Source organism: Knufia obscura, assembly GCF_036327395.1.
Source record: "Knufia obscura strain CCFEE 5817 isolate CBS 148926 chromosome Unknown scaffold_19, whole genome shotgun sequence".
NCBI classification, from domain to species: Eukaryota; Fungi; Ascomycota; class Eurotiomycetes; order Chaetothyriales; family Trichomeriaceae; genus Knufia; species Knufia obscura.
The window spans coordinates 38,476-52,443 of record NW_027042705.1 but is presented as its reverse complement, the minus strand read 5'-3'; the positions used below and the strand labels follow the sequence as shown (position 1 = coordinate 52,443).

General features: G+C 45.4%; 3 protein-coding genes across 3 annotated transcripts; all 3 read left to right on the top strand.

The window, feature by feature from the left end:
• Positions 1-1,802: 1,802 nt before the first annotated feature.
• Positions 1,803-4,028, top strand: PMZ80_010600 (uncharacterized protein; the record flags this gene model as incomplete). Its single annotated transcript, XM_064878989.1, has 1 exon — positions 1,803-4,028. The coding sequence occupies one exon, from the start codon at positions 1,803-1,805 to the stop codon at positions 4,026-4,028; it is 2,226 nt and encodes a 741-aa protein (XP_064725150.1).
• Positions 4,029-8,447: 4,419 nt separating this feature from the next.
• Positions 8,448-9,968, top strand: PMZ80_010599 (uncharacterized protein; the record flags this gene model as incomplete). Its single annotated transcript, XM_064878988.1, has 1 exon — positions 8,448-9,968. One exon carries the CDS (start codon positions 8,448-8,450, stop codon positions 9,966-9,968), a length of 1,521 nt encoding a protein of 506 aa, XP_064725149.1.
• Positions 9,969-10,653: 685 nt separating this feature from the next.
• PMZ80_010598 (uncharacterized protein) lies at positions 10,654-12,435 on the top strand (the record flags this gene model as incomplete). Its single annotated transcript, XM_064878987.1, has 1 exon — positions 10,654-12,435. One exon carries the CDS (start codon positions 10,654-10,656, stop codon positions 12,433-12,435), a length of 1,782 nt encoding a protein of 593 aa, XP_064725148.1.
• Positions 12,436-13,968: the final 1,533 nt, after the last annotated feature.

Here is a 13,968-nt window from a genome sequence, read left to right as displayed (position 1 = left end):
GACGAAGTGGGTTGCTTCTTTGAGAATTAAATATACTCCCGTAGAGCTCTTCAATCGGCAATAATGCACAAAACATTTAATGGAATACTTTCGAACTCATAGCTCGCGACTCGTGTCATGACTTCGGCGACGACGTGATCACAGTCTCTGGAGGATATCACGGACTTCAGCTCGAGGAACATAGGGATTGAGGCAGTGCAGTTGATGAAGCTCCACCTCGAGAAGCAGGTCAGTGGGGTCGCAGGTTCGAGCTTACTTTGAGCTCGGACAAAAAGTTGATGTGTTGAGAAGTTCTTCTCATTGATGTTCTCGCTGTGCGAAATGGTCGATTTATCATTCACTGCTGTAGGCATGAACCGCCAGACGATCAGCTAGGTCATGCTTATCGTAACTGCGCGTTGCGCACAAGGCTCTACCACAACTGAACCAGCTTAACGAGCTCGCTGACAAAGAGGTCACTGACAGACACACATAACCCAGGCCTGGCCATAGAAGCGTTGCAGTTCCTTCTATGCATGCAGGTGCATGAACAAGGATACAGTACCCAAGTAGGTATGGCGCACTCTCGGTGTCCCCTCCCGCGCCTGAAGAAGAGAAGCAGTGGTGGCCCAAGAAAGACAATTTAGGCGGCTCAATCTGTCCCTGCAGTTCATCCAGACCTGTCAGAAGCACTTTAGCCTGCCGATACGTTGCGCAGGGTCTTCGATGCCACAGCGTCCACAGGCTCTGTCCGGACAATACGAAGTTGCGGCCAAACCTGGCTGACAAGCGTACAGTAAGCGACAACTCGTATGCCGCACAGAGCACAGGATGTCCAACAAGGATAGTAGTCCTTGCTACCTGAAATATACACTCATCTGTGTTCTATTCCGTGGCGGAAGTCGTAGGCCGTCCACGGCCGTCTTATCACGGATGATCGTTTCTGAAATGCTTGATCTTCAGCTTTGCACCACGTGCTTCCCGGACGTTGCGGGGACGCCTATCGCCTCCCATCCTCGGTATGGAGCAGATGCAACGCTAGACGGCCTTCTTGAGATGCTCCTCGGTTGATCCTTCAGACTTGGAATGGCTCGCTGGCCGATGTGGTTGCATAGAGTGCAGGAGGTACCGTGATGGTCCAATCCGTGCTTGCCAACCCTTCGTTTGCAGTACAGCGCCCAGGCCTTCAGACAAGCATGCTGGAGGTTTCCAAGCGAAGAAGCTCCGAATAAGCACATGGGTGCTACGCTGATAAGCTAAATCGGCCTTTATCGCAACTAGAACATCCTTGTTTCCAATCCACTTGACTCGTAGCCGGCTTCTGCTGCACCTCATATTCTGCATGACCTGCTCACGCGGTTTTCAGTCTCTGGTGACTTTATGTCTCTTGCGGCACCTTTCTCTTGGACAACGCTGTGAGACTTGCTCAAGGCAGGGACCACTCGCTGCCTTATAAACCTGTACCTAAGCTTCCTACGACGCGACGCGCAACCCCTCTTCTCGATTTCGTCACTATCGATAAAGACCCGCCCTTCGGTACCACGACTCTTTACACACGAGGTCTTCCACCTCTCGTGTCTGCCGACGCTATTATCACCGGACAAGCCGCTGGACAATCTTGGTAGACGCTGTTCCTCAGCCCGGACATATTCGGACTGAGTTCAAGTCTAGCACATGTTTCGCTGGTGAGATCGAGCTCTAGAGGAGCTTCCGGTCCGGATTATCTTGACTTTCGACTACTCATAACATAGAACGCACATTCGACGGATATATTCCCGCTTCTCATCTACCCTAAAGAGCTACCGTTCTGCCCAAGCGCAGCTATGGATTCACGAGCAGTAGCAACACCGTCCCCTCGACCTTCGGCTCCTGGCAGTCCGATGCTCGCAGGCATGCCGCGAGAGCCTCCTCAAAAGCTGAAGGGCAGGCATCGTCTGATGCAGGGACTGCAGCGTATCTCGTCATCTCCTTCGCTTGCTAAGATGGGCCGGACAAGGTCTAGCGAAAAGGTGTACAAACCAGGCCATAGAGGCTCGATTTCATGTGTTTCTCTAGGGTCGTCGCCTCAAGGAAGCTCAATTTCACCACCCATACAAGTCTCCTCGACGTTTGTCACGCCTCCTGGGACACCTGGCACGCCTAACAGCTCTACATCCTACGTCGATATCAATTCGCGGTTCCGAAACCTCGAGCTTGGCTCTGCTGCTGCTAGCTCCGAACAGCTCCTCCTTCGCACCACGAAAACCACACTCCACGAAATCTCGGAGAAGCCTTTGCCGAGACGAGAGAATTTTAACTTCTGGGCAGATCTGCCACAAGAGATACGGATCCAGATACTGAGCTACCTGGATCCAAAGGAGATCATACGGCTTTCTGCTGTATCCAAAGCATGGCAAGAGATGTGCTTCGATGGACAACTCTGGACAGTCCTGGACTGTCAGACATACTACCAGAAAATTACATCCGAGGCGCTGATGAAGATCATGCTCCGAGCAGGTGCTTTTGTCAAGAACCTGAATCTGCGTGGCTGCGTGCAACTCAGAGACCAGTGGCTAAGCCTGGGTACTAGAATGACTAACCAGGAATGTCGCAATCTCGAGACATTCAGCATTGAGGGGTGCAAGATTGAGCGGTCGAGCATACACTTCTTCTTACTACGAAATCCAAAACTGCTGCACTTGAACATGCCGAGCATGCAGCAGGTTAGCAATGCTACGTTGAAGATTATAGCTGCACACTGTCGCAACCTGGAGCTGCTCAACATCAACTGGTGCACGAACTGTGACAACAGAGGACTGCTGAAGGTCATGCAAAGCTGTCCCAATTTGACGGACCTACGGGCTAGTGAGGTGCGAGGCCTGGACGATCCGGAGCTAGCACTTGAGATTTACAAAAGGAACAACATTGAAAGGCTTATCTTGGCCAACTGCGAAAGCCTGACGGATGAAGCTTTTGAGATTATGGTCAAAGGTGTCAACCCTAAAGTCGACATTCTCACAGACAGATTCATGGTCCCTCCGAGGCGTTGGAGACACCTCGATATCTCTGAATGCCGGCAGCTGACTGATCGAAGTCTAAAGGCCCTTGCCCATAACGTGCCCTTCATTGAAGGACTCAAATTAAGCAAGATCACCTCTTTGACTGATGATGGCCTCCTTGATCTGATGGCCAGCGTGTCGAGACTTACCCACCTGGAACTTGAGGAGCTCGAACACCTGACAAACGAGGTAATGATCAGGCTTGCAAAATCGCCCGCAGCGAAGGCGCTCGAGCATCTCAGCATATCATACTGTGATCAGATCGGGGACGTTGGCGTCCTTCCGATACTCAAGTCATGTCCTGAGCTCAAATCGTTGTGCCTCGACAACACCCGCATTTCTGATCTTGTGCTTATGGAGGCCTCTGAACAAGTCCGGAAAAGGGGCAACATCACGAAGAAGGGAGCGCGGCCCAAGAAGGGTATGGAGCTTATTGCCTTCGACTGCGCCAACGTTACCTGGGCCGGAGTGCGAGAAATCATGCAGGGTAACTGCCGTATACTACAAGGTCGGAAGAAGTCCGTTGTAAGGGAAACACTGCCAAGCAGTTCCCCAGTGGACACCGATACAGATACAATGCCTCCTGCTGGATCTACCTCAGCATCAAAGGAGATCATGCGAGTCATTGAGACTCAGACACTGCTATTCCCCGCACAGACCATCCACTTGAAGGCATTCCACATCTGGCAGCCGACCGTTGATGCCCATTATCAGAGATGCATGACCGCTCGATGGGGTGCCGCTGCTCGTCTAGAGGGCAAATGGGCGGAATGGATGATTGCTACAGAAGAGGTTGGTAACGTTGGTCATGGCTGGGGTGCGCGACGCAGGAGAAGACGACAGCGAGAGGCAGAAAACAGAGTTCGCGAAGATACACAGGGGTTCACGCACGACACGGATGGCCCAACTGGCACGGGCACCGAGACTGAAGACATGAGTGGTCTTGAAACTGGTGGCTCGCGGAGACCTACTAGGAGGAGAGCCAGGAGTGGCGGCTGTGCTGTTATGTAGGGTTGTTCCTGTTTTGGTTGATTTTGGTACAGCATCTGAGCAGCCTCAGATTGTTGGTGGCTGTTACATCTCCGGCATTGCATTGCATGGTTTGGTCCTAGTTTGGTAATGGCTAAGCTGGAGCATAAGGGTTATGAGGCAATGTGATATGAACACTGGAATGATCTTGGCTTGGTAGGTAGTTCTGGATATTAGATAAGCATTCCCATCTTACACTTCATGAACCCTAGCAAATCATCTCGTCTTTGTGGGAACACTCTATTATATACTTGGTAGGGCCCTTGCTCGCTTGTACAGGAGGACTGTAGAGCCTCAGGCAGCCATGGCTTCCCGAAATTTGTCTCATCCATTACCGCAGTTTGTCCGTTCCGCATGCGCCAACTCCCCGCAACTTTGTAAAGTGTCATTTTGTACAATTGTCATAGTCATCGACAACACGTTTAATTAATTCATAATAATTCTATTTAAGACGTGTCTATATGAATTCGAGTATGCTCTATTTATTTTCGAAATCCGTTTTGTTATAGCTATTTTGTATTATCGTCGGCGCATACCCGAACTATTATACTCCGTATTTTTATTTCGCTTTAATCGGCGTAACGGTAACTTACTAACTTCCCGTATATTAATAGTAGTCTTACTTATTATACGCTTACCTTTAGCCCTTAGTATATCTATAGTAAAAGAAGGAAGTTACCCGATATTAATTTATAAAGGTATAGTAGGCGGACTCTTACGCTTAATATTCCTTCCTAGAGCACTTCTTTTCAACGACTATAACTCCTTCTTTATATTATAATCTAAATGATTTATATAGCTTTCAGGGTCGCTATAGCCCTTACTAAGTAGATAGATCGAAAAGCCGAAGTATTACTCGTTTATTTCCTTTATAGATAGTAGGTAATCGGTAACTACTCTAGAATTAGCCTTAACTACGAGAGTCTTAGTAGCGCCTACCCTTCGTAAATTCTTCTTAATAAATTTACTTATTACTAAAGAGTTATTCTTAACTAGTTACTAGTATATCTACACCCTATATCTATACTATATAAGAGTAATAATACTTAGTAGCTTTAAGGAAGGGGCTAGTTTCTTATTTAGAGAAAGAATAGTTACTTAAACTACTATACTTAGTTAGTACTATACTATAAAGAAATATTTCTTATATCTTATAAGTAGTAGCTTCGTTAAGCTACTTAGTAAACTCTTTAGCTATTTAATTATTAAGTAGCTTAGCTAAGAGTATACTAGTATACGTCTTAATTAACTATTATAATATCTAAAGCTTATTATTAATTATAAAGTACGGTTCGTATAAGAATACCTTTTACTTATTTACTTACTTACGGATTAGCTTATTATATTCCTCTTAGTACCGTATTATAACGTAGAGGTTAAGTTGACGAATCTTATTCTTTATAGGTACTTTAGAAGTATAAGAAGTTAGTATAATAATAGTAGTTAATTTAGAGAGTTAAGTTAGTATAGTCTTAGCTAAAGTATTTATTATAAGCTCTAAATCACCTAAAGTATAACAAAGGTAGCTCTAGAATAGGTAGTATAGTTAGTTACTATAGTAAGTGTTATAGAACACGAATACAGAATAGTATAAATAAACTTCTACTAAACTAGGTTAAACTTAGATTAGAGATTAACTATAGAAGTTAGAAGAGTATCTAACTAACTATAAAATAACTTCGTATATATATTCGTAATACGCAATATTAGAATACTAGTAATATTATAATATAGCTATATTCCCAACATCGCTATTTCCTAATTAGGTTTAGCTCCTCTATACAGCCTTTGCGGTGTGTTATATCTTACCTACGCTAGAGTGCGTGTTCCCGTGGTTATTAGCCTAATAGCCCTAGCCTATATGCGGTGCGTTATAATGGAATATAAAATTATATAATATAAAATCACGTAATTTTATATTATATAATTTTACATTATATATAACTAATTAAATACACTAACTAATTAAAAGTATAGCTTTCTAGATATAATTTATAATAAGATTCTTACTTTATAGGATTAAATCTTTTAACTTAAATAACTTAACTACGTTAGCGAGTGTACTTTTCGTATTATCTTAATACTATATATCGTTCTTGTATTAGTAAATTACTTAATTACGGAACAATAAACTTATACCCGTTATATAGTACTAGAGCTAGCTTTAATTAACTACTAGTATTAATATATTCCCTTATTATACTTTAAAGTTACTAGTATTATATAGGTACCTTATATTCGTTATTATTAAGAGCGTTAATAAATTCGAAAGCTTCTAGTATATTAGTTTTTCTATAGTATTAAAGTAACCTCTAATACTACTACTAAGTATTAGAGGTAAGAATACTATTAAAATCTATAATTTACGAGTGTAAAATAACTACTTAATTAATTAGCTAAGAACTTACTAAAGTCGTTTAGTGCTTTAAGCTATATATCTAGAATACTTTAGCTTAGCCGGAAGCCGTACTATTCTTTAGCGCCTTCGATTAAAGAACGAAACCTACTAAATTTACTATAGATTTTTTCTAAAATACCGGTAACGTAATACGGCTACTCTTTTTATTATTTAATATTATATTAGTTATATATAATAACCTACTAAAAGATCTTACTTTAGATTAAAGATATAAAGATAAATTAAAGTACTACTTAATCGCTATTAGATTTATTATATTAGTTAATAAACTGTAACTAGTTAAAATAAGCTTATTTTTATTAGTTAAAGAAACTTTAATTTATTATTTAGGAATACTTATTATTTATAGACTAAACTATACTATAAGAAGACGATACTATAACGCTTTAATACGCTCGTTCTTAACTAAGGTTCTAAAGATCTAAGACTTACTTAGGGGATAAGTTTTAAAACGAAAATCGTTCTTAAATTAGGTATACTAATACTCTTTAAAAAGAGTATACTAAAAGTCGGTTATTATTAAAACCTTAGTTCCGCGGTTTAATTAACTAAATCTAGAGTACTAATCTTATTCTTTAATAACTAGTACGAAAGCTTTATAAATAGCTACTTATATCCTATAGCTTAGGTTAATATAAAAGTATATAACGTACCTAGAATAAGTATTAATATAGCTATAAATACCGATATTAAAACGAACTACTAGCTTATTATAATCGTTAAATAACTATATATAGTTCGGACCGAGAAAGATAGCTTTATATCTTCTTAACTTCTAGCTATAAAAGGTCCTTAGCTAGTCTACTTTTAGCTAAACTTAGGCTAGTGCCTTTTATATATCTTATTATATAGTAATATAATTACGATTAACGTAAAGGTATATTATTATAAGACTATAGCTATAGTTTTAAGTAATACCTATAGCGATACTTACTCGAACTTAATTTTAATACTTAAGTAATTATACTTACCTAGCTAGAGTATTAACTAGCTTATAAAGTAGCTCTATTTATAAGCGTAAACACTATACTCATCGATTTATTAAATAAAATCCGTATTATAATAAAGTCGCTATAATAGTATCGTTTAATAACTAAGGAGTATAAAAGGATTCGCTTAATAGGTTATATAGCCTCTTAAAGTTACTAAATATACTTTACTTAACTCTTTAGTGTACTAAACGACGCTATAAAGTATAATAACTATAATTAATCTCGTTCTTATAAAGTAATTATAAGATTTCGTATAACTTTAGTTTACTATTAATACTTTTTAGAACGAATAAATAATACTTATTACCGAGATTATTAGCTATACTTAAGACTTACTTTTTATTATATAAATAATCGGATTACTTAGAAATTACTAATTTAGATGCGCTAATCACGAATATAAAGTCGGAATTAAATTATTATTAATAGTTATAGATAGGACGTAATGTACAACAATTTGACAAGAGGCATTTTTTAATGTTGCGAAAAGTTGGCGCGTGCAGTACGGACAAACTACGGTACATCCATGCTCACCGTGCATTTTTCGATCCTGAAGAGCTTTTCGATCTCATGATACGAACGCATTTTCGTGCCAGGATATTCGGCTTGGAATATGCATGGAGCAGATGTCACACAAAGCCTTTGAAAGCGGTCAGCAATATTCTGGAGGTTCGCGTCCGTGAATTGGGACGAGTACGATGACCCTGTGCAATGCCTCGCATGCACCATGACATCGTCGCTGTTTCGGGCCATTACATGCCTACCAATTCAGCTTGTGCTTTGAACATATTCTTCTCATACTGAGACCGCCCATGCATATTTGTGCGCTGTGCATATATCGTTCGCTCTACAGAAATCTGCCGCTTGTCTACGGCATTAGCAAGCTCCGCCAGGTATAACATCGTGGGAAAGGACGAGCAAAATCACTCGCTGGTCGAATCTTTCCGTTGAGTTAAACCACAGGCTTTGATAAGAGTTCCGCGCAGCGAAATGGAGCGCGACTACAGAGTGACTTACAGAAGCCAAGAGGCCGATCCAAGGGATGTGGACAGGTACGATGCCCCGCGAAGGCGGATACCAACGGCACTCGATCCTTATCTTTACCCTGAAGACCGGGACGAGCTGAAAAGAAACGTTGCTGAAGTCAAATTGCGTAACGCCAATCGCCATGCCGAAGAGTACGGCGACTATGATCGGCCTAGCAGAAGAGAAGTTCACGACGATGTTAGCAAGAACACCGTTAGGGGTACGACGAAACCGGAAACCACCAAGACAACATATTCCGTGACTTCAGCTGGCTTAGAAAAAGAATCAGAGACTACGAGCAGAGTACCGATAGCGGCAAGAGTGCCTCCACCAGTAGATCCAGCTCCGATAGTCTCTCGTCGCGAGCGCCGAGAAAGGGACGATTATGAGGCTTCACCGCCTTCGATTCGTACCTCTGGTCGACCATATGGAGGACGTGAGTATGCGCCAATGGAAGGCGATTATGAGGTTTTGAGGCCACGCCGGGAAGGGGGTGGTTATGTGGTTGATATGCGAGACGCTGATGTGATCGACGTCTACTCACCCAATAGTGCTCGTGAAGCCGACAGAGGCTTTGCAGGCTACAGAGGTGGCGATTACGATGATCCTCCACGCAACACCTATAGCCGAGGGCCACCGCCTAGAGACTACAATTACAGGCCGAGGATGGCTGAGTATGGCGACAGAGATGGCCGTAGCTCAGCTCCTTCTCTTCACGACGATGGACCATATATGTCAGGTGCCCGAGCAGATAGAGCGCCCACAGCACTCGCGTCACGCTCTCAGGCTAGCATACGAGAGGCGCCCTCCAGGGCATCGGCTCGAATATACGAAGAGGACTTACCCTCGAGAGCACCAAGATACGGCGCTTCGAGGGCCCCAACAAGACAGGACGAGGACGAGTGGGGCTTCATCGAAAGGACGACAACTCGAGACGCAAGGGATGACTTCCCTCGAGACACGCCCCGAGGCAGAGGTCGAGCATCAACAGTCACCAAACCACCTCCTGAGGCTGATTACGTCATGGTGTCACCACCAAGAGAAGACGCTGCAACCGCCATGACTGCGCGGTCTGGAGCGGGAGCGCAAAGCATGCGCTCAGCCATGTTCAATGAGAGCTCATACACACCTGAAGAACGATTGCGGAGACGCCGCTCGAGAAGCATCTCGTTCCGTGATGAGGAGGCTAGGGGCCATGATAGAGGTGAGGGCAAGTTTCACGAGCGACCCGGCGCTGAGGCCGCAATGATGGGCAAATATCTGAACAAATATGATGTGGAGGACGATCGAATGGATTATGCTTATAGCTCGAGGAGCAGGCGAGAGCCTCGGGAGAGGGACTATGAATATGATAGGAGGGATCGTGATGATGCAACGTATGCGCCGCAACGGATGAGAAGCAGGAGTCGTAGGCGAAGGGATGACGAAGAGAATGATTATACCTCGACGTACAAAGAGAAGACGACCAAGACCACGTACTATTGAGCAGCGATAACGATAGCTTCCAGCGCTTTCATGGTTTGATAAGAGGCTATCTATGATAGGAGTGTTCGAGACCTCGCATGCGTAGCCCGGAGGAGAGAGGAGAAGCTTGGTATCGGGAAACCTCCGAAGCTTGTTTCAAATCTCGATCGCGTCTCTGCTTCCTTGCCAAAAGTCTTGGAACCCATCGTCCTTCATTTCGTTAGTAATTCAATGCATCGTCTATCAGGCAACTGCAGGCTCGGCCATCGATATCGTTGTCTTCTGTTGAAGGTTGAAACCCGCTAGTGGTACTTATACTCGCGCTCGGGGGGTACCGAGTAAGAACCCTCTCTGACAGCGTGCTGGGTATCTTGATCTCAGGATCGTGCACCTTTACCACGTGTGCACAGGCGAGCTGGGTTGGTATCATCGTGAAACCATGCACTTGGCAGTGTTTGCAGTGGTATGACCGTGGTACAGTGCTTTCATGTCGTCCTAGGGAACACCTGGGGCACCAGGCAAGAGCGTCTGCTCGTGCATCCACTTGTGCTTGATGTACTCCAGAGAAGGTTTGTTTTGCTGATGATCTCTTCCTTCCTTCCCATTGCCGTACATTCTTTTGCCGTTCTCAAGCAGTCTGTGACTTTCGTTTACTGGTGTCGAAGCTGGGCCCTTCGCACCTCACGTTCTTTTCTAACATACAGAAATGCAGCCGCACGGTCGGCCTGCTTCTTTTGAGCGCATCCTCTCCTGGCCGCCAACTTCGGATCGATCAACTTTGTACGCCAACCACGCTGCGACACAACAAGAGATTTATCAGACAGCTGCGATCTCGCTCCCATCACCAGGTCAGCACCTGTCGACTGTGGAGGACACCGCGAAGAAGCCCAGCATTCGTCAGAGACTTATCACGCGATGGAGAGTCAACAAGTCCGACTGGATCTTTACAGCTTTCGTGGTGGCCCTCCAACTCACATTCGGTGTCTGGCAATGCTACAAATACAGCACCAACGTCGCAGTTCAAAATGCTTTCGGATGGGGCGTTGGTCTCGCCAAGTTTAGTGCAGGTGCACTCTACCCAACACTGTTCTTTCTGATTCTCAGCATGTCCCGCTGGCTAGTCACATTACTTCGGAATTCAGCCTACCTTTCTGGAGTCATCAACTTCGACAAGTTTCGGTCTTTCCACATCCGGATGGCCATCTGCGCCTTTGTATTGTCACTTCTGCACACCATTGGACACGTGTCAGGCACATTGGTCCATGGCAGTGATCCCAAGTTTCGAGTGGCCGTCCTCGAGCTGCTCGGTAACAAGTTCGAAGAGATATCATATGCCGCCTTCGTCTTCTCGCTACCAGGCTGGACTGGTATCGTGGCTTTGGTCATCTTCATCCTCATTGTACTATGTAGCACGCCGCCAGCAAGGAGATGGAGCTTCGAGCTCTTCCAGTACAGCCACTTGTTGATCTACCCGATGATCTTCCTGCTCATGCTGCACGGTGCTGGTAACCTCCTGCAATATCCAGCACTTGGTTTTGTGCTGGCATTGCCTACTTCGTTGATTCTACTTGAGAAGATGTCTCGACTCCTTCGGATATGCAAGGGGCAAATCGCTGAAGTACAGCCGGCGAACAACGATGTCATGCAGCTCTCTTTTCCGCAGACGAAAGCGTCACGATGGTGGAGCTACAAGGTTGGACAATATGTTCTCATCCGCATGCCTTCCATTTCTACCTGGGAATGGCACCCATTCACAATCAGTGGTTGTCGAGATGGAAAGTTTTACCTCTACATCAAGAAGTCTGGTGAATGGACAAAAGAACTTTCGAGACTCAAAGGTCCTCAAATCGTTAACGTCGATGGCCCTTTTGGTGCACCTTGCCAACAGTTCTATCAATATGATCATTGCATCGTCATTGCTACGGGCATCGGCGTTACGCCTTGCAGCGCGATCCTGGATCATATGTACAGAGAGAAAAGGCATCCGTGGGCATGTGCAGACGGAAATCGGTCACGGCTGGGCCAGTATCATGTTGGAGGAGAGAGGATCCTGCCGCGATTTGTCGACTTCTACTGGGCTGTCCCAGGTCAAGAGATGCTTCCATGGTTCGCTGACACATTCTCAGCCACTGCTACAGCTGAGCACAACCAGAATCTCGGTATCCGGCTTCAGGTATACATCACACGCATGAAGGAGAAGGACCTGATAAGCAAGGAAAAGCTCGACCATATGTTCAGCAAAGAAATGGACGCGAACATCAATTCCGGCCGCCCAGATTACTCGCAACTCTTCTTCGAACACTACGAGAAAATGAGGTTCATGCAGCAGATTTACAGGCTAGGTGCTGGGAAGAAGAGGGTGGGAGTCTTCTTTTGCGGAGCCAAGGCTGCCCGAGACCAGCTACAGGTACTGTGCTATGAGAATACGTTGAGGGGTGTGATGGAGGGCAGCGGCCTGGAGTATCATTTCCATCCGGAGGTGTTCTAGAGCCTCTTCGCTTGAACTTCCCAGTAGTCCTCAAGAGCCGAGCCGAGCCTTTCCTAGTAGCATCCCCTTCAGTAACGTACCTTACGATAATACAATCCAGATAGACTTAGATGGTTGGCGTATATAGAACATTGCTACCGGGCCACTTCCGAGGCACATGCTCTAGGTTCGCTCTGCATCGTCGGAGGCAGGATGTCGGAAGGAATGGCAACGACGCCCCTGAGGAGAATCACCGAGGTCGATTACGTGCCAAACGACACCATCAACAATCGCATCACGTTTCTGGAAGATTTCGTCTCGCCTTTCCCACCTCCTCGTCCAGCTTTCGTCCCAGTGCATGAGGCGTACCATTTCGTGCCATGCTGCTGCAGAGTCTCGCTCACATTCAATTCTCGAATCCCCTTTGAAGTGCTCCTGAAACACTAGATCGCGAAATAATCGACTGACACGCATGAATTGATAGATATGCGGTTCGTTCTGGTCAAGTTGGCGGATGATCATAGACAGGATCTCTGGTGGGAGGGAGGACAAATTCATGGTTGAGGATGGGATTTGTGGTTGTGACGTCTTCAGAGGCTTTCTTCTTGATATAGAACCCTCCTTCGATGAGCCCTGTACACATCGCACATGAGTGGTGCTGATGTTGCCTGCTGGTGCTATGAAGAAGTTGATTTGAGTCGACGAGAAACTTAGGGCGTTTTGATGCCTGAAAGCCTCAGTTGGCAGCTGACCCGGCGCCAGCTTGCTTCAGAACAGGCTCAACCACCTTCACAGGATCCTTTCTCTCAGAGCAAGAGTTGTCGCGTACATCACGCCAGGCTGCGACGTCTCAAGTGTTGCGCCGATCTGCCCGGCCAGGAAGCACGCATCAGGTGCAAAGTACACACGCAGTGCTGTACAGAATCAGCCAGCATAGGCCTGCTGTGCTCTCCGGAAGATGCACACCTCGTGCCTACCACGACTCGGATTGGAATGCGCGGGGACTTGCTATACTGACGAGATACCTTAATCATCTGTCGAGCAAGCCCACTGACAATTGCGACTAGTTTCCATTTCATGCTACCTGCCTTTCTCTTCCCGTCTGACAGCTCGCTGCATCCCTGGTGGAGCTTGTCAGAGAATTGATCACTAACCTGTGTGCTTTCCTCGCAAGACAGCAACAGATTAGGTACCTCATATGCCCGAGCTCGATTTGCTTCGGGCGACCAGTTTGTCAGCGACGACGATTTGACGACCCTCCACATCATTGCTACCAGAATCTGAAGGGCTCATCTTGGGGCGCTGTGAGAGCATCCCGCGAGAAAGAGACGGCTTATTGATAACTCGAACAGCACGATAAAGACGTGATGCTATCATTCGACTGTTCGCTGGAGGTATATATTAGAAGTTGCAAGCAGACGAAGTTGGGCCCGACGGCCGACAAGATGAAGGAGCCACAACTCTTTATCGTTGCTGAAGCTGGATCTCATAGAATGTGAACGCAAGGAAGCGATGGTAAGCGGACTTATGTTCACTATATCGTACAGAAGAGAT